Source organism: Staurois parvus, unplaced genomic scaffold, assembly GCF_062004578.1.
Source record: "Staurois parvus isolate SC_StPar_1 unplaced genomic scaffold, SC_StPar_1.0 ptg000145l, whole genome shotgun sequence".
Lineage (NCBI taxonomy): Eukaryota > Metazoa > Chordata > Amphibia > Anura > Ranidae > Staurois > Staurois parvus.
In genome coordinates, this window is record NW_028317941.1 from 16,684,464 (window position 1) to 16,711,552 (window position 27,089).

The 27,089-nt window shown below is 39.6% G+C and overlaps 1 protein-coding gene across 1 annotated transcript in view; it reads right to left on the minus strand.

The window, feature by feature from the left end:
- MID1 (midline 1) overlaps positions 1 to 27,089 on the minus strand; it is a 276,740-nt gene that overhangs the window by 16,738 nt on the left and 232,913 nt on the right. The window contains exon 8 of the mRNA XM_089673900.1: positions 24,917 to 25,078. Coding sequence (XP_089530026.1) covers positions 24,917 to 25,078 — 162 coding nt within the window. The remainder of the gene's footprint in view (positions 1 to 24,916; positions 25,079 to 27,089) is intronic.

The following is a 27,089-nucleotide window of genomic DNA, read 5'->3' on the forward strand; positions in this document are numbered from 1 at the left end:
GGGCATTTGGGAAGGCCTCCTGAGGTTATCTTTTAAAAACGCTTCTAAACGCAAACGCACATATACGCACATAACCGTGGTATGCAAGCGCAGCTAAACTGAAAATTTTTGACCTACGTTTTCCAGCAGTCAGTTTCCATCGTTCAGAAGAGTTTTTCAAACACCCCGTCTACATGAGCCCTTAAAGTGATACTAAAAGTTAATTTTTCTTTTTTTAAATAAAATAACAAACGTGTTATACTTACCTGCTCTGTGCAGTAGTTTTGCACGCGGCTGCCCCGATTCTCTACTTTTTTGGGTCTCCTGCGGCGCTCCTGGCTCCTCCCCCTCAAGCAGTGCTCCCAGAGAAAGCCGCTGCTCTATGCATCCATAACACACTCCATGCATCCATAAGACACTAAGGCTCTGCTCCTCCCTACTCTCTCCTTATTGGTTCACTGTTTGTGATTGACAGCAGCAGGAGCCAATGTGGAGGGAGAGTCCCCATACAGTCAAGGCTATCGTGAACATCTCTGCATTGGATGGAGGTCAGGTAAGGGATGGGTGGGCTGCTGCACACAGGTTTTTTTACCTTCATGCATTCTATTCTTTAGCCTTTACAACCACTTTAAGGCCTGACACCAGCCCAAAAGTGCTTTAAGTTATTGGGATTGAAGATATGAGCCCAGGGATTTACTTATTTTGTAGAAAGCCTGTACTAAGAGAATATGGAGGCTGAAGTTGCTAATCTCTTGTTTTGGGAATGTTAGTCATCTGGTTGTCATATTGATCCAATGGCTTCAATACTTTCTGAGGCATTGGCCTTAAACAAGTACTATATGAAAATCAGGTGTTAGGACTTCATGCTGACTTTCTTACAGTCATGCTTGTTCAAGGCAAAATGTTTAGAAACTACTGAAGCCAGAAACAATCAGACAACAAGTATTCCTGGAAGGAGGTCAACAATGGCAGTAAAAAACCTTGAGCCTTTAGAACCACTTTAAGTTAAGAGTACATACTTGAATAGAATTCTTAAAAAACAAAAAACAAAACTGAGTTTAACTACATTTTGCTTGCAATATTTGTACTTTTTAGAGCAACTTCCTTATTTGGTGACATTGTACAATTATGTCTAATAAAAACGTTCACTTTATACTATCTTGAAAACGGGAAAATTACAAAAACCCTTTTGGGAAATATGAAACCAGCATTTAATGTCACTTTAGGTCCAAGTCATGTGCAAGGTAAATTAACCTCCCTAGCGGTCTGATTATGTCCCAATTTCTGTGCTCAAAGCGGTAGGATAAAACTTGAAACACGAAATCATAAATTATAATTTAATAAATAATCATAAAAAATAATATAATAATAATAAATTTAATTCAATAATATAATCAAACCAAAAACACTGAAATTTGAAGTATAGCGCCAAGTTCGCACATCACTGAGCAAAGTCGCAAAATTGTTTTCAGTGTCTGATGATGAATTTCCCCACGAATCCTTATCACTCAATTCTGCAAGTAGTTCTAATTTACTATCGCTGTTCTCTAGCTGGTCTAAAACCGATTTTTACCTAAAGGGATGCTTTTTGGACGCCATGGACGTTTCTCAGTTTCCAGGCAGAACAGTAAAAATGCAGGCAGGGCACAGGACAAAGCACTAGGGACAAAATGTATGTGAAATGCTTTGATACAGTAATGCTTTACTATGTGATTTTAGTGAATGGCACTTTTTGTCATTTTCAAATTTCCCGCCTTTCCGTCCCTGTACATCCTGACGTCGCAGGGAACGGAACCCAGAAGACAGATGCTGGCATCTGCCAGAGGACATTGCCGGGGACACTGCAGGAGGGACATCACAGGAGCGCAGGGTAAGAGAAGAACAGATCCCGGAGAAGCGCCGCATGGTAAGCCCGAGTGTAGCTCGGGGTTACCGCTTGTGGTACTGAAACTTTACCCCGAGATACACTCGGAAATACCGCCAGGGAGGTTAAGAGGTATGTCTCTGCAAAAAAAACAAAGAACAAACAACCCCCCCCCCCCCAAAATAAACACATGCACTAAATTTTTGCAATGTATGCCTTATCCCTTTAAAAGGCTGTAAGTACAGAAAAATACCTATTGGTTTGCCAAAAATCCAGTAAACGTCTAACTACCTATTTACGCTGATAACACTGCCTCTGCTGCATTAAAATCTCAAATACAGTGTTAGCCCTGCTTGAGCTTTCCCATTTTGGACTATAAATAACTCCCCTCTACTCATCTCACAAACATAAGGACAACGTGCTCTGTAGTTCAGAAAAAGAGATCTGGGAATGGGTGATAACACTTAGTTAAAATTCAGGAATATAGTGGAATTCTAGCAGATCAACAGGTATTTTTCTGTACTTGTAACCTTTAAAAGAGATAGTACATGGGAAAATGTGCATGTATTTAAAGAAATTACAAAAACTAATTTCTTAAAGTATTTAGATTTGCCTTGAGATACAAACAAATACAAAAAATGGAGTCCCGAGAAGTGGATAGGGTAATATGAGGGGGCACTAGGGGGGTGTCCAATCACCTGAAGGTAGCAGCATATAACCCAAGGTCTATGACTACAGATCTTGTGTCCTGTACTGTACAAGTAAGATAATGATTAGATGATTGAAGTTTTACTTATTAAACTCAGAGAAGCTTTGCTTTACTCTACACCAGTGGTCTCCAAAGGTTGGCCCTTTGCTTCCCTTTATCCGGCACTTTGCTTGCCTTTATCCAACCCTTGGGGCACTAGTCAACCATTGACACCAACAATGGGGTATACCGGTAATTCCTGCTGGTTACTCCAACAATGGGGCACAATTTCTTCCAATGACACCAGTGATAAGTCACTATTCCTTCCACTGATACTAACAATGGGACACTATTCCTCCCAATGACACCTGTGATGGAACACAATTTCTTTCATTAATACCAATAATGGGACACTATTCCTCCCAATGACACCTGTGATGGAACACAATTTCTTCCATTAATACCAATAATGAGACACAATTCCTCCCACTGACGCCAACAATGGGACACAATTCTTCCCACTGACTCCAATTATTTGCCACTATTCCTCCCACTTACACCAAAGATGGGGCATTGTTTATTCCCACCGACAACAGGATATGTTCTACTCCCATTGGCCACCCCCCTAAAGTCTGAAGGAATATAAACTGCCCCACTATCAGGTTTGAAAGTATCAGAGAAAAGGTACAGCAATTCAACAGGAACACCACTCATTTAAAGCTCTAAACATGTACAAAGGAGAAAAAAATATCAATCTCCATTTACTAAATGTTAGCTATATTAACTGGCAATTGTTTCATTTTGCTTTATTGATCCCAAGCTTCTGAATGTTCACAAGGTTCGTGACACAGGAAGATGAACTATGTATGGATATTTTGTTAGTGAATTCTCAACATGAAAATGTTCTTGGCTACAGTTCAGTGTCAACAAATGGTGGCACAAGGGACGGCCTGCCACATACCATGCCAGGATATAAACAAAGGAAAGAGCAATATAGTCACTGCCAAAAATGCTTTACCACTTTATGCAGTAAAAAAAAATCATCCTCAACAACAAATACCGTGCTAAGAAAAATATTTTTTATAGCACAAAAGGGAAACTTTTATGACATGCATGAAATGCAGAGGAATGGGCGTCTATGGTATAGTGCTTTTCAATGCCTTAGGTTCCATTCATAGAGCTTTCGCACAAAGATAAGGATCTTTTATTCATCCACCTGATTTGCAAATTTAATTGGACTCACCTAAAAATAACTGTCATTAATGGAAAAGAAGAATCCTCATTCGGGTGTTGGCTTTGTGATTTGAGCCTTTTGTAAGATAATTTGATTTACTCCTTATACACATCCCATTGGCTTTACAAGGAACACTAATGGTTTCGGGTCAGTTTTTATTAAAATATATATTTACTGTAAATTATATTTATTGTAAATAAAATTTAAAATGTAAATGTTAAAATAATGTGTTTTCAGTAATCTAAACACGGATGTGTTCTTTCTGGTCTGTTAGCAATCCAATACATACCATGTAATAATTGTGCACTGGTGGCCCCCAACTAAGTCTGGTTAAGGGATGGCCGTAGGCCTTGCACTATCACAAAATACTCTTTAATGTAACATATAATAAAAACTGTGGTCTATCACCTTAATGTGAACCTGGGGTTCTCTGCAAAGCAGAGCAACAGGTTCACATTAATGTCAGCACCACCAACTGCACAGATTTACCTTCTTTGCTGCTCTGTTCGGCTGGTGAGAGCAAAGAAAATTAACCTGGGGACTACCTCTTGGCCCCCATGTGACAGTGCCAGGTGCCTGAGTAGCCAATTGCTCAGCACCCGCTCTAATATATGGAAGGAAGGGGAGTGAGTCATATAATCTACCATACCCATAGGAGTGGGTGAGTGGGAGGAAAGGGATTAGGTGCTGCTGCTGGGACTGCTATTAAATTGAACCTGTTGATTTACCCTGCATGGACAATAAAAATGCATTCAAATGGAGCAATATGGAGACTGCCATTGCAGATTTGGTATGTAAATTCTCGAGATGTGTGGCTGGGTCACTACTTTTGTATCTACTACATCCAATGAGGACGCTATGGTATGTAAAGGAGAAGCTTCAAATGCCTCTATAAACATTTTAACATATCATAGGGTGAGTAGATTACAGAACTCAAGCGTTGTACCCACAACCACAAAAGGGAAAGACAATGAGACTTTCATGGTACTATACATGTCAATTACAGTATATACCCATACAAAGAAATAGAATACTTTGGTGCCGCGCTAATAATAATATATCTCTTAACCCCTTCACGCCTAAGGGTAAAACAAATCTAAATGCCGAAGCACAATTCTGCAACGTTGACATGTGATAGTAAAACCGTACATATCGTCACAACTACTTTGTACATCCAGGTGGATTATACCTTAATTTTTTCAGGACAAATTGGGCTTTCATTTGTTGGTAAATGGTAATGGATAGCTCCCGATTTTTTTTTTTATTATCAAAAGGAAAACTGGCCCAAAATAGTAAAAAAAAATAATATTTTTCTATTTAGCTGTGCGTTTCTTGTTATGACCATAACCTACCACCAAAGAACAACCCAAAGTAAATTCTCCAGCTCTTGCCGATCGCAGCGATACCATATATGTGTATGTTATTTGTTGTTTGTACCTGTAATACAGCCCAGAAACAATAGTGCACATTTTGCTTTTGTCGACACTGACATTAACACTAACTGACACGGATTTTTTTTTTTTTAAATCCTGACCTTTGACCCTGACCTTGACCCAAACACTAACCTAGATCAAACCTTGATCTAGGTATTTTTTTTTCTTTTTTCATTTTTTTAATATTTATCTTGTTTTTTTTTTCTCTCTATGCCAGGAGTTAGAGAGATGCAATGTATCTCTCTTCTCCATTCATAGAAAGAGAAAAAAAAAAAAACAAGGGGGCCGAGCTATACAGTAACTGATCACTGTGATAGCCAATCAGAGGCTATCACAGCAATCATGTGACCCGGAATCAGGATTCCTGGGTCCCGATCGTTAGAACGGGACCCGGGGCTCTCAGTGACACTGCGGTCTGTGCTGGGAGCGCGCCAAGTGGCGTGCTCCCAGCACAAAGACAGACATGCAAATATGCGGCCCCACGGAAAAAAGCCCAGTTCCGTGAGGCCGCATATTTGCGTCTCTGTCTTTGTGCTGGAAGCTTTGTGTTGGTCGGCTGTATATAGAGTGACAGTCTGAGCGCGGGAGGACTATATAGATATATCTGCATACAAAGAAAGATCTTTCTTTTATAAAGCTATTGTTTTTTTTATTAAAAACTGCAATAAAGTAAGAATGTGCACTACATACACACTTACTAAAAACAGAACATATACTGTACCTCACAGCCCACACCCCAAATTCACCCTTAGACTTAGTGTAAAAACACATAGGGGTTGATTTACTAAAACTGGAGTGTGCACAATATTGTGCAGCTGTGCATGGTAGCCAATCAGCTTCTAATTTCAGCTTTTCCAATGAAGCTTTGACCCCACCCCCCAGAAACTGGTTTCCATGCAGAGCTGCACCAGCTTTTGCACTCTCCAGTTTTAAGAAATCAACTCATTGCAGAGAGTAGGGAAGACAACCTGCAAGAAGATGAAGGAAGAGCTGCAGGGGCTAGAAAAGAGACAAGCACCATCATGCCCAGAACAATAAAAGGCACACTAGTTTCCAGTTATATATAGTCCCGTAGAAAAGATGTAAGCTCCTAGGAGTGGGCACAGTAGGCGGGAATGAGCATCCAGAGTAGGGAGCCCTGTACCCAGGCTAAGCACCTATCTATCCTTAAGGGGACCTCTAGACCCAGCAGATTTCCATACTGCCCCAGGCTTGGATGACCATAACATGAAGAAGGAAGCTCACCATCCGCCCATCTTAGAGATCCTTGGTGGGTATTTATTTATATGCGCATAACTTATGCGCTTTCGGTGAGTGCACATTTTTTCTATTGGTTCCAGTCACAAGTATATTTAGAAATCTGCTGTTGAAGAGATCACCCACCAGTGCTATTTGAACTTTATTCCTTCATTGGATGAACTATTACTTACTCACCACTTATGCTCATGATTTATTTATATATTTATCCTTATGACTAATTATTAGCTCTGCACTTTATTTTACTTATTGTTATTCGGAGGTTTACTGTGGTTACCTTGTGTGTTACAGCTGCTATTTTTAGAGTGCTCACTATAATAATTTTACTTTCTAAATCAAAACAGCAAATATCCTCCAAAATTATATATAAATAAGTGATATATATAGTAAAAATTAGTTCATCGCATAACAAATCATTCTTCCACCAAAATGCAATAATAAATAAAGTGATATAATAATCAATGTATAAAGTGAAGTCCGTATTCATAATCAATATCCCACTTATTGTTCTAAATTTCATCAAATAGCAAATCATAAAATGCACCCAGATGAATATATTCAGTGATAGCAACAATAAAATAGTTAATTTAGAACTGTGAAGTTCATATCAGTAATACATAATACAAGTTTCAATGTTAGGTGTATAACCACAAAGCCCCAATGCTGTAAACTTGCAAACACCAGCTGTGCTCAAAGTGGACTCTCACCTTCAGGTTAGACCACAGGGGTCCAATAGCACTTTAATTCGCAAGATCAATGTTTCAGATACACCTACTCAGCTCTACAACCATCAAACTGCTCACCAGGAAATGATCTAGATACTTAAAATCATAAAATTCCCACCATAGTGTAGTAAAATCAAAAGTGAACCTTTATTAAAAAATTGTACTCGAGCACTCACATTTCCCCAGTGGTGATAAGGCAAATACATTTAATATAGCCAGTTAAGAATCCCTACACCGGCCTCCGGCATCAGTCAACGTCACCCGCCTACTCCTTCCTTACGCGTTACGCCACACCCCACGTGGCTTCATCAGAGGTTTGTGGTTATACACACACACAACGAAAATTGTATTATGAATTACTTATATGGACTACACCATTATAAATTAACTATTTGTTTGTTGCTATCACTGAATATATTCATTTGGGTGGATTCATGATTTGCTATTTGATGAAATTTAGAATAAGAAGTAGCAATTGTGATTATGAATATGGATTGCACTTTATAAATTAATTATATCACTTTATTTGTTTATTGATTGTATTTTGGTGGAAGAATGATTTATTTGATGTACTAATTGTTACCGTATTTATCGCTTATTTATATATAATTTTGGAGGATATTTGTTCTGATTTACAGTTGGATTAGTTTGCAACACTTATATAGGGGCAGCGCTACACATTTATATTTATTTACTATGTGTTGGCAGCAGCCTCTGTTGATTTATTTATTCTACATAGGATTCACTTGTGGCAACGTATTGGTTCTTTATTCTTAGTTTTTATAAGTGTGGTAAAGCTTCACTGTGTAAAGAATGCCCAATCAGCTGCAAAGAAAATAAAAAATTGTATTTTTGCTTGCACATGATTGTATAGTAGAAATGAGCAGAGTTTACTAAGCTCTGGGGAAAATGAGCGCAACTGCACTTGCAAATTGCACAGTCTATTTCCCTTAAGTATATTCACCCTGGTTTGTTTTGACATTAACACTAGGAAAAAAAATTTCAGAATAGGCTTGGAAGTACAGTTGTGCTCAAAAGTTTGCATACCCTGGCAGAAATTGTGAAATGTTGGCACTGATATTGAAATATGACTGATCATGCCAAAAAATGCTCTTTTATTGAAGGATGATGATCATATGAAGCCATTTATTATCAAATAGTTGTTTGGCTCCTTTTAAAATCATAATGATAACAGAAATCACCCAAATGGCCCTGATCAAAAGTTTACATACCCTGGAATGTTTGGCCTTGGTACAGACACACAAGGTGACACACACGGGTTAAAATGCCAATTAGAGGTTAATGTCCCACATCTGTGGCTTTTAAAATTGCAATTAGTGTCAGTGTATAAATAGTCAATGAGTTTGTTAGTTCTTACGTGGAAGCACTGACTAGGCTAAATACTGAGCCATGGGGGATCAGAAAAGAACTGTCAAAAGTCCTGTGTAACAAGGTAATGGAAATTTATAAAGATGGAAAAGGACATCATAAATGGCTTCATATGATCATCATCCTTCAATAAAAGAGCATTTTTTGGCATGATCAGTCATATTTTCAATATCAATGCCAAAAATTCTCAATTTCTGCCAGGGTATGCAAACTTTTGAGCACAACTGTATATGTTTTTTTTTTGTATATGTGTATTTGTAGACATCCTGATTTTATTACATTTAAAACAAAAAAAAAACCTCTTTGCATGGGTATAAGGTATAGTACCGTGAAAGTCACATTTTCTTTTTATTTTTGTGCAATTGTCTATACAAGGCAAATGGTTAAAAACTAGTACAGTCAAATTAGATATCAGGTTAATAACAAAAAATAATTTTGCTAACATAGTCCACACCCAAAAGGTTTGGGTGATATAGTGACCCTTTATTTAAATTCTACATATCCTATAGAAAGCACATGAGATTCTACTTATCACACAGAAAGGCGATATTCTGTGATTGAAAGGTTTCCCTTACAGCTGCTGCTGAATTTGGTTTCAATCTAAATGGAATGTTACTTCAGGGACGTGCATTTTACGACTGTGTGCTTGTTAAATCAGACGTAAACTGCTTTCTGTGCGGAAAATCATGCAGCAGCCCACTTACCCCCAATCTTAGCTGCAGCATGGGTCAGCTCACTGCAGATAATATCTGGCTTCCTGCGCTAGTAGGCTCATGTTCGTGTTTTTGTATGGGAAATTAAACATGATTCAAGAGCAGTTTAACAATTGCTGCTAATAATGCACACTTCCTATGAGACTTTGCTCACAACTTTTACCATTTTACAGATTTGCACAGCTGTATAAATGTCTAAACGCACTTTAAGTAGTTATTATCTGGGGATAAGCTTATTGATAGGAGGGAATATTAGGATCAATACGCAGGAACATGAAAACACGCATTAGAGCTTGTGAGATTTTCCAGGAATTAAATTTAGGCTCACAGATGTTCAGGCCAGCAAGCGTATGTAAGAAAGCTTAAAGTATATTTAAAACCAACAACAAAAATATAACATATTGAAGCTCACCAGTCCTTAGATAGGGTGGCTGCATTAGTCTTATTTTTAAAGTAGTATCGAAGCCGAAGCATTTTTTTTACCTTATTGCAGGGTTGTCAAACACAATTTCATTGTGGGCCACATCAGCATTTTGGTTTCCCCCAAAGGGCCAGTTAAATCTATAAAAACAGTTGTTCAGAGCACCCTACCCTCTTACTGTACATCAGATGTCAAACTGCTTCCCGTCCACCCTATAGCAGAAATACTGCTACAGGTGCGCAAAATCACGTATATACACGTGATTTTGCCGTTCCGGGGAGGGGGCGGGCGCTAGCTGTGCACACCCTATCGGCGCCGCCATTCGCAGTCTCGGCTGTAAATCACCGGGTCCCAGACGGTGATTACTTTCTGGCGTCCGGTGATTGCCGAGTATTACCTACGGGGGGGGGGGGGGGGGGGGAGAACTGTATGTAAACAATACAGTTCTTTCCCGTCAGCTCCTGCACACTGCTTTGTATGGCTCTGCATAGCAGAGTGTGCTTACAGTTGAAAGCACACACAGCACATAATGTGAAACAGCACACAGTTAACCCTTTGATCACCCCACATGTTAACCTCTCCCTGCCCAGTGCCATTAGTAGTGTCAGTGCTTTTTATTAGCACTGATCACTGTATTGGTGCCACTGGGGATGTCAGTGACACCAAGTCAGTTCCCCCCAGTGTCACAATCCCGCAATAAGTCGCCGATCGCCGCCATTACTAGTAATAAAATTTTTTTTTTACAGTATATATACCAACATTTATAAATGCTATAACTTTCACGTAAACCAATTAATTTACACATTATTGTGATTTTTGTGGCCTAAATTTATGACGAAATTTGATTTTTGAAATTTTTTTTATTGGACGTTTAATAGAAAAATGTCCAAAATATTTTTTTCCCTCAAAATTGTTTTTTTTGTCTAAAGCGTACAAAACAAAAAAACGCACAGGTAATCAAATACCACCGAAAGAAAGCTTTATTTGTGGGAAAAAAAAGGACATAAATTTAATTTGGGTGCACCATTCCATGACTGCACAATTAACCGTCAGTTAAAGTAATGCAGCGCCGTAACACAAAAAAATGGCCTGGTCAGGAAGGGGGGTAAATCCTCTGGAGTGCAAGTGGTTAAAGTATATCTAAAACCAACAACAAAAATATAACATATTGCAGCTCACCTATCTAAGGACTGGGTGGCTGCATTAGTCTTATTTTTAAAGTAGTATCGAAGCCGAAGCATTTTTTACCTCAATGTAGGGGTGTCAAACACAATTTCATCGTGGGCCACATCAGCATTTTGGTTTCCCCCAAAGGGCCAGTTGAATCTATAAGACTAGATGTTCAGAGCATCCTACCCTCCTTACAGCTGATGATAAGAGTCCCCCACCATCCCTTGCATCACAATGTACCCCCTTACCTTGTGCTGCTGACAGGAAGAAGCTGGGGGCAGCGCTGGGATGCAGAAAGTGCAGGGTCTGGAGGAGGACCTTCAGAGAAGAGCTTGAATCAGCTGTCAGAGTCTACTGAATGCTGAGACCTGGGGAGGTGGCGATGAGGGGGTGCTGAAGCTGCACAGAGAGGCGCAGGGTCTGTAGTTTTGTTATCTTCTCTGCTGCCGATTGCTGAGATGGGAGAGGGGGTGTTGGGCGAAGACAAAACCTCTCCACGGCTGCACAGAGAAGCACAGGATCTGGTGGAGGATTTATGTCCTCCTTTCTGCTGCTGACTGCTAAGACAAGGTGGGTGGGAAGGGGCTGCTGCAGCTGCAGGACAGGTGTGAGGGCCACATAAAATGGCCTGGCCTTGTGTTTGACACATGTGCCTTAATACATTCACAGCATTAAGGTACAAAGGCTGCAATGCAATTCCACCCCCAAGTTCCAAATGCCTGCTGTCCTTGTTGCAGAGTCCTCCATGGTCCACACTGCTCCCCAAACTTCCTCGTGATAGGATGCAACAGCCAGAGCAGGGGAAGGCTTGGCTCCTGCTGCTGTCTAAGAGGAGGGAGCATGGGCATGGCTTGCTGGGGCTGTGTGCTTGCATGGACAAACACTGTCTTGGCAGAGAGCATACGGGTGTCACCTTAGACACCTAGCTAAAAGATTTCCTAAGGAGAGATGAAGATGAAGCACTGGATACCCAATATATAATGGAAGCGGTCCCTATAACTCCAGATGGCTTGTGCTTGGCAGCTCTCCACAAAACAGCAGTCACTATCCAGCCAACATGTTTTAGGGGCTAAATACTCCCCCCTAGGCTCTACAAAAACTAGGTGTCAGTTGGATTCATGGAAAAAATTCATTCCACACCAGGAGGCTTTATAGGTGCCTGTGTCAGTAGCAGGCAGCACGTTGACAGTTGTATATCTTAAGGGATTCAAATGAATGACAAGTCTGAGACATCAGGGTTCATTTGCAAAAGCTTGGCAAACAAGGTGAAGCTGTCATTCAATCACATGCAAGGATAATTAAAAGACAGAATCTTTCCATATATATATTTGATTGACTGAAATAAACACGTTTACCTTATTTACTAAGCTCATGGAACATTCACTTTGTTACCCCCAGGTCACATCTCTACGGCCATGCCGGGCCGCGTTTTGCACGGGCACGAGAGCCCATTCATTAATGGACTCCCGTGCCCTGTGACACACAAGGAAATAAGTCCCTGCACTTCTTTGGTAAAACGCAGCCCACACTTCTTAGTACGGTTGCGTTTTCCAGTGCGGGCAGCGTGCCATTAGAACGAATGGCACCCACCTGCGGGTCTGCAATTCTCTGTGCGGGTGGTGCGGCTGCACAGATTTTTGTGCGGATCCGCAGTGGCACCACCCACACAGATGTGAACCAGGGGTTAAAGCATAAATAAACCCAAACATGTATAGTAGCTTGCCAGTCCTAAAAATAAATTGGCTGCATTAGTTTTCATTTAGAGGCTAGTCACATTTTGTGCAAGTATGGAAAACACCTGTAAATCTGGACAGAATGACAGTGGTTTTGTCATGTTTTTTCTTATGTAAACTCCTAATCCTATCCACCACCATTATGTGAAATGAACAAAGGCAGAAAAATTAGTAATACAACCTGGGTGGCAAGCATGGCTCCTTCCATAAATACAGTGGAAAAAAAAGCTTAGCCTCCCAGGGACAGAAAATGTATTTTCTCCAGGACTACTAGGTAAACATAAATGAAAAAAAAAAAGCTTGAAAAAAAGATCTGAATGTTGACCCCATATCTAAGGACTGGTTCTGCAATATATTATAGATTTTTGTTTCTGGGTTTAGATATGCTTTAATTAAACAAGATTCTACACTCTTAACCCTAAAATGAGGATGATATTAAGTTTATTATTTTGTTAAAAAAGTTTCTTAGAGTGAAAAAAAAAGGTAGATGTGGGCAGCACAGTGGCTAAATGGTTAGCACTTCTGCCTGGTAGTACTAGGGTTTGCATGCCTGGAGTTTGCATGTTCTCCCTGTGACTGCATGGGTTTCCTCCAGGTGCTCTGGTTTCCTCCCACACTCCAAAGACATGCTGGTAGGTTAATTGGCTCCTATCTAAATTGGCCCTAGTATGTGTATGTATGAATGTAAGTTAGCGACTTTACACTGTACTCCCTTTGAGGGTTAGGGACTGATGTGAACCAGCTGTGCAAATGCCTATGGTTCAGCCTGTCTTGTCAGGAGATAAAAGGGAAGAACAGAGAAGACAGGATCAAACAGCCTTTTTACACAATGCAGAGGATTAACCCTTGGGTTCCACAGTTTGAGCTAATGATTTCCAGGACCCCAATGGAAGCGTGTTTGCAGAGCAGGCTTGTATCCAGAGGAGGGATTCTGGTTCCATGCTGTCTGTCAGATCCATTTAAAGGGGGCTTCCTGTAGATTCTTGTTCAACATACTGCTCTTTAATTATGCGCATCTGGTGAGTGCGCATTTCTTACAATCTTCCGCACAGATAAAGCCACACGGAATTATTGAATACCACTTGTGCACTAGGACCTGTTTGGAGCACTGTATGCTGAGCTGATTGTGTCAAGCCTTCACGATTTCATGAACACTTTTTTGTTATAAGACCTTTCACAGTTTCACATACTTTATTGTGCCCATCATAGCTTAATTCACTTATATTTATTATCACTATTTATTAATGATTTATTGACTTATTAATATCATCGAGAATTATTATTCAATATTTTTTTCAGCTTACACTGTGTAATGTTATAGCGCTGCACTGGTTTATTCTGATACTGTATTTGCAACCTGCATTTTGGGTGCCATTAACACTGCACGGACACCAGCTGCAGATCGCATTTGAATGTGGTGCAGGAAACATCCGCAGTTTTCGGATTTCCTACACCGCATTCTAGTGTGAACCAGGGCTAAAATTAGAAATCAAGCCATCAACCGCAAAACGATTCAGTAAATTTAAATACAACACCACTAATAAACTAATTAGCTCACTAAACCGTAAAGTGGACATACTGTAAATACTGTTTTTCTATTGTTGCTGTTAGAGGTATCTATAATATACTATTTCCAGAAAGCTGCATTTGTCCAGGAAATGGTTAGGCCCCGATGCAGCAAAAAAGAAAATAAAGCTGGGTCCCAATTATGCACGTTCATGCTCAACAAATTTTTGGAGGCTACAGAACAGATGAACTGGGGTCAGCAAAGCCCGGAGGCCTCCAAGTCTCGTAGATGTGCCAGACGTATTTTTGCTATCCAGCTTCTAATAAAATAGTGTTGCTTTCCAAAGTAGAAAAAAAAAGTAAAAAAACAACAACAAATCATAACCATCATGAATTTGTAAATGAAGAATCATGGCCTCATTTCACCTTTATATTGTCATAACTGCCTAGGGAACATTTAAATTAGTACTTTGTTTTCTATGTAGGTTACAGAAATGTATTTTAATGTACATTTAAAACTTAGTTATTTAGTGTCAACACAAGAAATCGAAAAGGAGGTAGTTTACAGATACAGTAAGTCATATAGTAATAAGACACTGCAGAAGCCTTTTTTTTGCAAGCATTCCAAACACAGCCAAGCAAATTACACACTTGACCTAGTATTCCTGTCTATGTATTTTCATATCAGACGCTGCGCTGAACAAAAAAGAAAAATGAAGTATACTTGTATCATATGCTATATTTACTACATAGTAGTTGATTTACTAAAACTGGAGCGAGCAAGATCTACTGCAGTACTGCACAGAAACCAGCTTCCAGGTTTTTTTTTTGTCAAAGCTTAACCACTTGCCCTCCTTAGGATTTACCCCCCGTACTGACCAGGCCATTTTTTGCGTTATGGCACTGCGTTACTTTGATAATTGCGCGGTTAAGCAACGCTGCACCCAAATGAAATTTGCATCCTTTTTTTGTGTGTTTTTTATTTTTTGTACTATATAAAAAAAAATGAGGACCAACAATTTTGAGAAATATTTTTACTTTTTGCTATTAAACATGTCCAGCAAAAAAATGTAAAAAATCTAATTTCGTCATAAATTTAGGCTAAAATGTATCCTGCTAAGTCTTTGCTAAAAAAAAAAAAAAAAATCCCAATATGTGTAAATTATAAATTTTTCATATGCATATTTTTCATATACTATTTGGGTACACCTGCTGCAGACATATCCATAACTATCATTTTCCATTGCTAGGTTGGGTATATACTGGCCATCAGCTCAGTATGATACCGCCTAGACTGATCTGAAGGCATTAGCTACGATCGTTCGGCTCACGCATGCGCAGTTTGAAGGTCTGAAGCATGCTTTCAAACCAATAAAATGGCCGCCGGAACTCTCGCGCATGCGCAGTGTACCGTGCGCCGACCATTTTCAGATGATTTTAATATCATCGATAACATGGCACCCGCGCATGCGCATTAGGCCGAATAGCTGGCAAAATGGCGCCTGCGCATGCGCAATAGGCCGAAAAACGGCAAAACGGCGCCAGGACACAATTCTTTCTTATAAATAGGAGTAAGGAGACGTCAGGCATGCATGGCATCACCCCTACAGGAGACGTGTTATTACACGAAGCGTGTCTAGGAGGAGCCTCTGCACGCTTTGACGTTACGCCACCGGATCAGGAGGTCCGGTGGCCATCATTTTTTACCCACTGGTTAGTGCATTCAAAGAGCTCATTCACACTATATTTGTATGGGTACTTTAACCCTGTACGTTTATTGTTTTATCATAATGATCTATACTTAATAAATACATTTCATAATACTACACCATGAGCGTTTCCATCTCTATTACCTGGCACTGAGCCTTCACATCTCAGCCCAGCATTCTAGGAGTCCACCCAGGCAGGAGAATTTGGGATATAGGTCCAGACCATCATCTCTGGCAGCCTTCACCCCATTTACCACCAAAGGGCACCTTTATCATCCGGCTGTTCCTTCACAGGACTTCCGGCTTCATGGAATTTCTATGTGCACATTAAATTGCACTTCCGGTGAGTGGGCAATTTTTCTACACCTTCATGTTAGGATGCTGGAATATACCCATTTGGATTGAAGTCATTTATACTCCATCACTGGAATATACCTTTTTGGACTGATATCATATTACCTTGGACTGTATATCATTCAGTTTATAGGACTTTTTGTCATATTTTGTCATACCTGTGACAGTGTGTTTTATTTGTATAGCGCTGCACACCCCATTAATATGTGTAAATTGATTGGTTTACCTGAAATGTATAGCTTTACAAAAGGCGGAATATATACTGGAATTTTTTTCCCACTAGAAATGGCGGTAACCAGCGACTTATAGTGGGACTGTGGAACTACGGCGGGCATTCTGACACTGCGGGGAACTGCCTTGGTGTCACTGACATCAATACAGTGCTCAGTACTAAAAAAAAGCACTGACACTGTAATAATAGCACTGGGCAGGAAGGGGTTAATATGAGGGGCAGGAAGGGGTTAACTGTGTGGTGTTTTACTATGTGCTGTGTGTTGGTGCTTCACTGTCATCACACTGCTTTGGATGGCTGTGCTGTGCACAGCCATCCAAAGCAGTGTGCACAAGCTGACAGGGAGGAGAACTGTATTGTTTACATACAGTTCTCCTCCCCGTTGGAGATCCTTGTCAATCACGGTGATTGACAGCCGCCCCCTACCCGGAAATGAGAAATCGTGTGTGTGTGTGTGTGTGTGTGTGTGTGTGTGTGTGTGTGTGTGTGTGTGTGATTTTGCGCACCTGTGCCGCCCCGTAGCAGTATATCTGCTATAGGGCGGTCAAATGAACAACTTAGAAGCTGATTGGCTACCATGCACAGCTGCACCAGATTTTGCACACTCCAGTTTTAGTAACTCAACTCCATAAAGTCTTTACTTTTGGTTTGTAGCCATGAATTACAGACACAACCATTTACCATTTTTCTGAGTGTAAGAATAGACACTACATAGCATACTAAAATACTCCGAAGGTGGAAACAGCAAGTAAAAGTTAAACTTCCGGCACCTCAATATTTATACTTTTCAACTCTAATATTTTTTACAGCTGCTTTTTAGTCAGTAAGTACCTGAATTTAACTTTGTTTCAGCCTCTTGAAATATTAGAACAGCAATACTCACCATTGGGAAGGCCTACAATGAGGGCAATCAGCTGCTCCACATTCATATCCACATACATCGGCACTGCGCTAAAAACGCATACATGTTGCATTTTAGTGCAACACAGGTCAACGTAGTGTTCTGGTGTGATTAGGAAACATTGGAAATAATTGTATTTCAGATGTCCATCAGTTGATCCGTGTTTTACAGCTGCGCTAAAACTCAGATTAACGCACTGATGTGAACTGACCCTCAAGGAATGGGAGAGCAGAGAGATCACCTTATCAGTCATTAGGATGTCTGTACTGTCTGGTAGGGCTGTAAAAATCTCAGGGCTGGATGGACAGAATTACAAAATCTTTGGTATGTGTATTTTAACCTTCCTAGTGGTAATCCAGAGTGTGGCTTGGGGTTAGTTATCAGTACCAAAAGTGTTAACCCCGAGCCACACTCGGGATTACTCCATAGTGCTTCTCCTGCTTTCCCCCCCGATCCCTACATTGTCCTGCAATCCCGCGATGTCCTCCCGCCAATGCCGGCATCCGTCTTCCGGGTTCCATTCCATGCAGGCATCAGTACGCACGGGGGCAGAACCGGCGGGAAATTAAAAAAAGTAAAAAACATGACATACACACAATACATTGTAATCTGTTAGAATTACATTACTGTATCAAACCTAGTGCTTTGTCCTGTGCCCTGCCTGCACTTTTACTGTCCTTTCTGCCTGGAAACTTGAGAACGTGCCATCCAAAAAGCGTCCCTTTAGGTCAAAAGTGGTTTTAGACCAGCTAGAGAACAGCGATAGTGAATTAGAATCACTTGCAGAATTGAGTGATTTGTGGGGAAATTCGTCATCAGACGATGACATTATTGAATTAAATTTATTATTATATTATTACTTTTTATAATTATTTATTATAATATATTTTATGATTTTGTGCGTTTATCATACCCGGAATGTTTACTAGACTCTTGTTTGGACAGATTTAAATGAGTTATTCCTAAGAATTACAAACCTACAATATAAAACAACATTTCCATGCAAACCAATGTATCGCTTTGACATTCAAAAATATTGATTAGTTAGACTGCCAGGGAGGTTAAAGGTATGTTTAGATGTTTTCAGCTATAAGTACTTTAAGTGCAAGGGGGGATATTTAGGAAGCCTGTCAGATCCATAGTGATATCACCAAGTTACATCTGTAAATAGAAGTCAGAGAAATCAGTGCCTTAGTTCTCATCTTATACAACAAACATGGCACAAGCAGGATTATATTAGTTGCATCCCATCTAAGATACACTGGTGTCCACAGGCCCTTAAAGGTTTGGGTTCTGTCTAAAGCTGAACTCTGAGATAAGCATATACCGGGAAATTAACAAAACTTCTTGTGCCATTATAATGGTGCAGGAAACTGTTGGAAATGGTGTGCGCCACATTCATAGGGCAAACAAACCTGTTTCAGGTCTATCTGTGCTACCTGCACTACTTCCTAATCCAGAGTGAACTGCACAAACTACGTACAGCACAGTGATGATACACTTTATCACAAGGTAATATCTGGGTTTGCAGAAGCATTTCGTGTACACAAAGTGGATTTATATCCTTTGTGGCTATTGAGGAATATTTTTAAAGAATGTTTTTGAAATTGGCTTTCAAAGGAGACTACAATTGGCCATTTCAACACATTTGGTAGACATGGCCACCATCAGAAAGTCTACCCTGAGAAATACTATGGAACTAATAGTGGGGTGCTTCCTAATAGACAAGAAGGCAAGTTGGATATTTGTCACACTCAGAGATGGAGTGAGGAGGTAGATGTAGCATACAATAGTATGTATACACATATAATCAATGGTGATGGAATTAGGGAAAATAAATCATGAACAATATACTATAATAAATATACAAATAAAATGTCCTCAGAAAGAGTTCTATAGGTAATTCTGATGCATCATGGAGTGGAGGCAGCCGGCCAATAACGAGCTAGAGAGGCCCTGTTGAAGATCAGGAAGAAAGAGGCAACGCCCTCTAAGTGCAGTATGAAAGCTTTTTAATGGATAAAAAGTGTAGTAATACAGGCCACTCACAAAGCAGAAGTAGGTTTGCGCTTGTAAATTAATAAGCATTTGCTGTAGTGAAGGAGTGTGAAGCCTCTGGATAGATGGTGGTTACCGACATCTGGTGGTGGTGCTGGTGGTTCCAGCACGTCCTCCTAATTCCGGGATTCGCTCAGCTGAGACATCACTTTCGGTCACGTGATGGTGGGGGGTTGGCGCATGTTCAGAGCATGCGTGCTTCCTCATCACACCATCACGTGACCGGAAGCCACCAGCACCACCGCCAGATGCTTGTGACCACCATCCATCCAGAGGCTTCACACTCCGTCACTACAGCGGATGCTTATTCACTTCCAAGGGCAAACCCACTTATGCTTTGTGAGTGTGCGCCTCTTTCTTCCTCATATAGACAAGAAGCAACTGTAGGAAAGAATGAGATGCAAGAAAAGATGATAAAATGTGAAAACAAATATTTCTTAACCCCCCTGGCGGTATTCTCGATTGTAGCTCGGAGTAAAGTTTCAGCACCAAAAGCGGTAACCCCGAGCTACACTCGGGCTTACCATGCGGCGCTGCTCCGGGATCCCTCGATCACTTACCTTGTCCTGCGCTCCCGTGATGTCCCTCCTGCAGTGTCCCCTGTAATGTACTCCCGCGAATGCTGGCATCTGTCATCTGGGTTCCGTCCCCTGCGAGCATTGGGGCGTACGGGGGGACGGAACAGCGGGAAATTTGAAAATTATACATTGTGACATTCACTCAATACACTAAAATAACATAGTAAAACATTACTGTATCAAACCATTTCACATACATTTTGTCCCGAGTGCTTTGTCCTGTGCCCTGCCTGCATTTTTACTGTTCTTTCTGCCTGGAAACTTAGAAATGTGCATGGTGTCCAAAAAGCGTCCCTTTAGGTCAAAATCGGTTTTAGACCAGCTAGAGAACAGTGATAGTAAATTAGAACCACTTGCAGAATTGAGTGATGATTTGTGGGGAAATTCGTCATCAGACACTGAAAACCATTTTGCGACTTTGCTCAGTGATGTGCGAACTTGGCGAAATTTCAGTGATTTTGGTTTGATTATATTATTGAAATAAATGTATTATATTATTTTTTATGATTATTAAATTATAATTTATGATTTCGGGGTTTCAAATTTTAACATACCCGGGATGTTTACTAGACTCTTGTTCGGACAGATTTCAGTGAGTTATTCCAAAAATTACAGGCCTACAATAAATAAAATACATATTTCCATGCAAAAAAATTTACCGCTTTGAGCACAGAAATATGGACATAATCAGACCGCTAGGGAGGTTAAAATAGACCAATGGTTTGTGATAAAGTATTTTGGCAACCTAAATGTCTTTCAGTTATAGTATACATCCAATGTAAAGCCCTTTGATACAGAAGGTTTGATAACAGTGGCACTTGCAATAAGAAACAAGTAAAAGCAAAATTTGGAAGGCTAACAATTAGATATGTACACTTAGGAAACAGTAAGTTCCATATTCTGCAGGTGCTTGCTAAAATTACAGACAAACCTTCAGTAGATAAATAAATGATTTATCCTGCATTAATACTGTATATCAAACAAGGTAGGTAGAGTTGGGCTTTAAATCATACCCAAGACTGAATCCTACTTCAAGCGAAATACCATATGTGAAATACCAGCTTGCATATGTAAAAATCATATTACAACTACAATTTCCACCCAACCTATAAAAATTATATATACTACCATATATAACTTTCAGCCAAGCTATTAGATTACACCTGTGCGCCTTAATGCTTGACACATATGACTAGGCTGTAACAGCTTGCACAACGTTCCTAAAGGATATAAAAATATGAACTTCTAAGGATTCCGTGGGTGGGTTTTCCTGAATAAGCCATGATGCTTGCCAGATACAAATTGTTGCCATTTAAAATTGGAGCAAAATTTAGACAAATCTTCCTGTTTTATCTTCTTTACCCTAACAACATCCCTTTGGCTGCTTTGTGTTTTGCTATTCGGTTTCCATGATTTACACAATGTTCTGTTTGGCATAGAGCAGATGAAACCTGCAACACGTGACTTTTAATTTTACATTAAGGTGCAGACCTCAGAAATACTCTGAAGCACATTTGTTAAACTGATTTGCAGCGAATTGTGGATTTTACGATCCATGGTCAAACAAATTTTAGATTATTTACTATTATATAAGGATTATCATTTTTGGAAATATATAGTTTTTTTTAGTTTGTGGTGCTCATATGCAGAGATGTTGCATTTTATATTGAGGCACATCTGGCTTGACTAGGCTATTGGAACAGTTTTTAGAGGATTTTAGAGGAATAAACAAAAACGGGATGATTGTGTTAAAGCAGATCAAAATGCCAACATTTTTGGCCACTATTTTACACATTACTGCTTGGCAAGTAAAATTTCAGTTTTCCCCAAATTGACTTACTTGCTTTAATCTTATTATTATTTAGAAGCAACTTTTAGAAATCTGGGGCATATGAACGTGATATCAGATGTTGGCGAGAAAAAGGAGTATGAGTGGAAGAGCTTTTAAATAATTTCCTACACAGAGAACTCTGGGCAGGTTTGCAGTTAGGCAGGGGTGGACTGACCATTTGGCAACTCGGGCAATGCCCGAGGGCCCGGGGTCAGTAGGGGGCCCCATTAGATGCCCCTGGTACCTATTTCATAGGCTTTTTTGAGTTTGGGTAAGGACACAGGGGCCCCATGATCCCCTATTGCCGGGGGGCCCCATGAGTTGTCAGTCCGCCCCTGCGGTTAGGTGTGACCAAACACAGATTGACTAGCTAGAGGGTGCTCAATGAAAGTGATGTGCTATTCATGCCCACTGCTTACATCACCATATCTCATTGCTATCCAGGGCAGGGGCGGACTGACCATTTGTAAACTCGGGCACTGCCCGAGGGCCCGGGGTCAGTAGGAGGCCCCATGAGATGCCTCTGGTACCTTTTTCATAGGCTTTTTTGAGTTTGAGCAAGGACAAAGGGGCCCCATGATCCCCTATTGCCCCGGGGCCCCATGAGTTGTCAGTCCACCCCTGATCCAGGGCATAATGTGATGCAAGCCTGACAGTCCTCTAGTTCTTTCCATTGCTTAGGGATGATGCCTAGAACACCACTAACCTCAAAACAAAATACGTAATATATTGCAGCTTACCAATCATCACATGTGATGGCTGCATTAGGTTTCTTTTTTTAAGGGTTTTTCTGTTTTCACCTGGTGATCTGGCCAGTAACACACCTCCTGTGTCAGAGAGCCTCCACTCTTGATGAAGGAGCACAGGGGGCACCTTTGGACAGCTGCATTGTCAGTCCAGGGGAGCGGAGTGTTCAGTGTACTACACTAACAAATTGCAGCTGAACTCCATCTAACACTTTTTAAGCAGTTACAGCAAACAGTTTCTTTCCTTTTAGGATTAGGCCCTGTTCACACTAGGGAGTAGCAGAAACGCAGGCAGAAGCAAACGTTTTTACTCACATTTATTCAAATGCACAAAAAATGCACTAAAACGCACAATGCTCTTGCAGTGCCATTGCACATTTGAACTTTTTCCACACAACAAAATGTGCAAAAATGTGCAATGCAAAACACCCTTGAGTCATGTCCATAATTTGGACGCATTTTCAGAGTGGAGGGAGGTCTATTCAAGTGAATGGCACAGCTCCAAAAATGCTCCAGAACGTATTGAAGCCATTGGATCAATATGACAAGCATGCAAACAAGTCCCAAAAACGTTATAGCGTCAAATGTGGTAGCGTCACTCTAGTGTTCCAGTTTTACATAAATAAATAAAACTGATCATGTAAACCCCCTGCCAATGTTGAATGTTTTTTCCCATCCTGGTAACTGCTACATTTGCAGACTTTAGCCCTGTACACACAATGAGAATATTGGATGAATGACCGTTCATTTTTTCTTTTTGCATGCTAGTCTCATAATGAAAGTGAAGAGGTAACTAAAGTTCCGATAATTCTTGTACGACCAAAAGAAAACTCAGAAGTGATGTAATGTATTTGTATTGTATTTTTGGACAAGAAACTGTACTGATTAAATTAAAATCGTACGATCTGGTATCATATGAGAAAAAATTTTGTGCTTGTCCCTTCAAATAATTTCAAACGAAAGCTGTGTAGTAGCAATCAGATTATCGTATGATTGGTATGAAAGTGATATTTTTCACACAATTTTCTGACTGTGTGTAATAGGCTTTACTGGCAGGATCACCAGGTAAAAATAAAAGAAAGCCTAAAAAGAAAAACTAATGCAGCCATCACATCTAAGAAATGGCAAGCTGCAACATAAAACGGTTTGCTTTTGGGTTTGGTAGAAATTTTAATTCAATACCACTTTAAATGTTATATTTTGCCTATAGTTCTACCATATAGTGAAAGCAACATATCTCTTATCATATGAATATATTTCTCCTTTACTGGATAAGTGGAATTGATAATTTTTATCATTAAAAGGAAACCTCTACTGGCAAAAATATGGGGACCTGCCATTGCTGACCTCCTTCCAAGAATACTTGTTGTCTGATTGTTTCTGGCTTCAGCAGTTTCTAAACCTCTTGCCTCGAACAAGCATGACTATAAGAACGTCAGTAAGAACTCCGAACTCCTGATTTTCATATAGTACTTGTTTAAGGCCAATGCTCCAGAATTTATTGAAGCCACTGGATCAATATGACAACCAGATGACTAACATTCCCAGAAATAGAGATTAGCAACTTCAGCCTCCATATTCTCTTAGTATAGGCTTTCTTCAAGGTAAATCTCTGGGCTCATATATCTTCAAACTGAGCCACCGCCTAATAACTAAAAGCACTTTGGATTGGTGTCAGGCTTTAAACTGGTTGTAAAGGATGTAGGTTTTTTACCTTCATGCATTCTATGCATGAAGGTAAAAAACCTTCTGCGTGCAGCAGTGCCCCCAGCCCCCTCAATACTTACCCGAGCCGCATAGTGATTCAGTGATGTGCATGAGAGCCTAGGCTGTCCTGGGTCTCTGCCTCCTCATTGGCTGAGACAGCAAGTGGGAACCATTGGCTTCCGTTGCTGTCAATCACAGCCAGTGAGGAGGGGGGGGGGGCAAGCCACGGCTTTGTGTGTGAATGGACACAGTGAGCAGAGGGTGCCCCATAGCAAGCTGCTTGCTGTGAGGGCACCCGACAGGTGGGAGGGGCCAGGAGAGCCTGTGGGGGACCCAAGAACAGAAGGATCCAGGCTGCTCTGTGCAAAACGACTGCACACAGTAGGTAAGTATAGACATGTTTGTAATTTTCCAAAAATAAAAACATAAACCTTTGGGGTCCCTTTAAATTCTATTTTTCAGCAGCATTGTTATGAAAATACATTGTTTAATTTATATATAGCAAAAAATTAAAGTGAAAGAGAGTGTTAGAGACAGCATAGAAGTCAGACAGGCTGAAATAAAGGAGATAATATAAAGAGGGATTGAAAGAGATAGAGAGAGAGAAATATGAAAAAAAAAAAAATTATATTATATATATATATATATATATTAGAAGATAAGAGTTGCTACTTTTCTGATAACTTACTGTTTGTCTTTAATTTTCCAGGGTCGCTGTTCCGACTGCCAGCCTGATTGATGGCCTTGACAATGAAGATATACTTGGTGCCGCTTTGCAGGCCGTGTACTGTATAGTGGTTCTGTTTGATATTTGGAACAATCATCCAGCTGTCGGCAGAGTTACACAAACCTGAAGATATAATTATATAGATTGGTCAGACATACAGGTTAATATCTATATGTTTTTAAAAATGATATTTTCATTCTAATTATTAGATCTCTAATAACAGTAGTAGATAAAATACAACAGTATATTACTAAAGGTTCTAAAACATATGGGGGTTTTATTTACTAAAACTGGTGCACAGAAAATCTGGTGCACCTGTGCATAGTAACCAATCAGCTTCTGGGTTTTATTGCCAAAGCTTAATTGAAAAAGCTGAAGTGAGAAGCTGATTGGTTTTTATACACAGCTGCACCAGATTCTGTGTGCAACAGTTTTAGTAAATCTCCCCATAGAGTCACTATCTCCAACACAGAATGTAAATGACCTTATAGTAACATCTTTTGGGGTTTAATTATAAAGCAGTGAATAAAAGACTCAATTACCGGCATTTAAAATACAAGGACCTAAAAGATTCACCTGCAGTAAATGTCTGCTAAATTTTGAAATCACTCCTTTATAAATATGCTTTACATTTATAAGATCTGTGATATCACTTATCTTTTGATAAATAAAGCAACTTTATCAAATTATCAAATAAATTATATAATAGGCCCGAGTCAATCAATGGTTCAATTTTGTTTCATGAACTCTCCAAGACCTTTTGGGACTAGCTAAAATGGGAAAGCGTGAATGTTTTATGACCATGGCCATTGGTAGCATATGCCAAAGGTTAGGCTGGCCAAACATTATACAATTTTCTTGAGATTTTTGGTTTATTATTATATATATATTATTTATTATTTACCAAAATCCATATAACATGAGGTCAAACCTAACACCACGTTCAATTGTATCCAATTAGGCATGTCCTTGCACTACACAGTTGAAGGTAAATCTAAAGGAAATTGGGCAGAAATTGGACAGAAAGCATTCTAATGTCTGTAAATACTGTTGACCAATCATGTATGTCCTTTCTACCCTGTATAAACACCCTCATCACAAAACATCTACTAGGCATTCTCCTTTTGGATAATGTCTGTGCTCCTATGTGGTAATAAGCCTGCTTTCTGTTCACCACAAAATAAGTGGTCTTGACTGAATTCCACAACACTTTATACATAGATTATCATGATCTATTAATATTGAATCCCTTTTTGTCCACCATTTGCAAAACAAGCATCCGTTAGCACATCGTACCATACAAATGATATGCTTATAAACATGTCCCCCCACCCAAATGTAGAACAGGCATTTTTTTCTTTTATCTGCATCTTCTAAAAAGGAACCAGGGCGGCTAGCTCATGTGAATTGATTTTAGAAGACAATTTATATTTCTTAAGGATTTTCCACTTATTGATGTTTTTATCAATCATGTTTCTTTATTTATGGTTTACACTCTGCACAGTATGCTTTTATAGCCAAGAAACAGACACTACACACTTTTCAGATCTTGTCTTTATGCATTTTGATAAAAAAAAAATACTGAATATATTTCATGGAACAAGGCTAAGTACATAACAGGTTCTGAGGTTAAACATATTCCACTTGAGCCAAGCCCATATCTAAGTAACCCTTCAAAATGAAAGGTTCAGTTATGAATTTGTTGACCTTGTAGATAAAGTAGAAAAACAATCCAAGACCAAAGAATGTCCTTCAAACAAACATCTACATACAGCACCTAAGCATCTTTAAAGTTATTTGGTAAATTCCAGAAATATTAATTGGAAATTCCGATTGTGTAGAGACATTGAAAATCTTTGAAAGAGTTGATTTTAAAAAAACAATAAAAAAGGGATATGATCAGTACATAATAATAATATAAAATATATATATTATTTTTAAATGGAAGATATTCAAAGTTCCAATAAGCATCAACTAGTGCAAATAAAATAAATATTCCAAACCTATGATTCTGGTCCTCTAAAGAGCCTTTTGCTACAGAAAAACTGAACCAGACATTTGTTTATGACTCCTCCAAGTACAGTTAGGTCCATATATATATATATATTTGGACACAGGCACAATTTTAGATTTT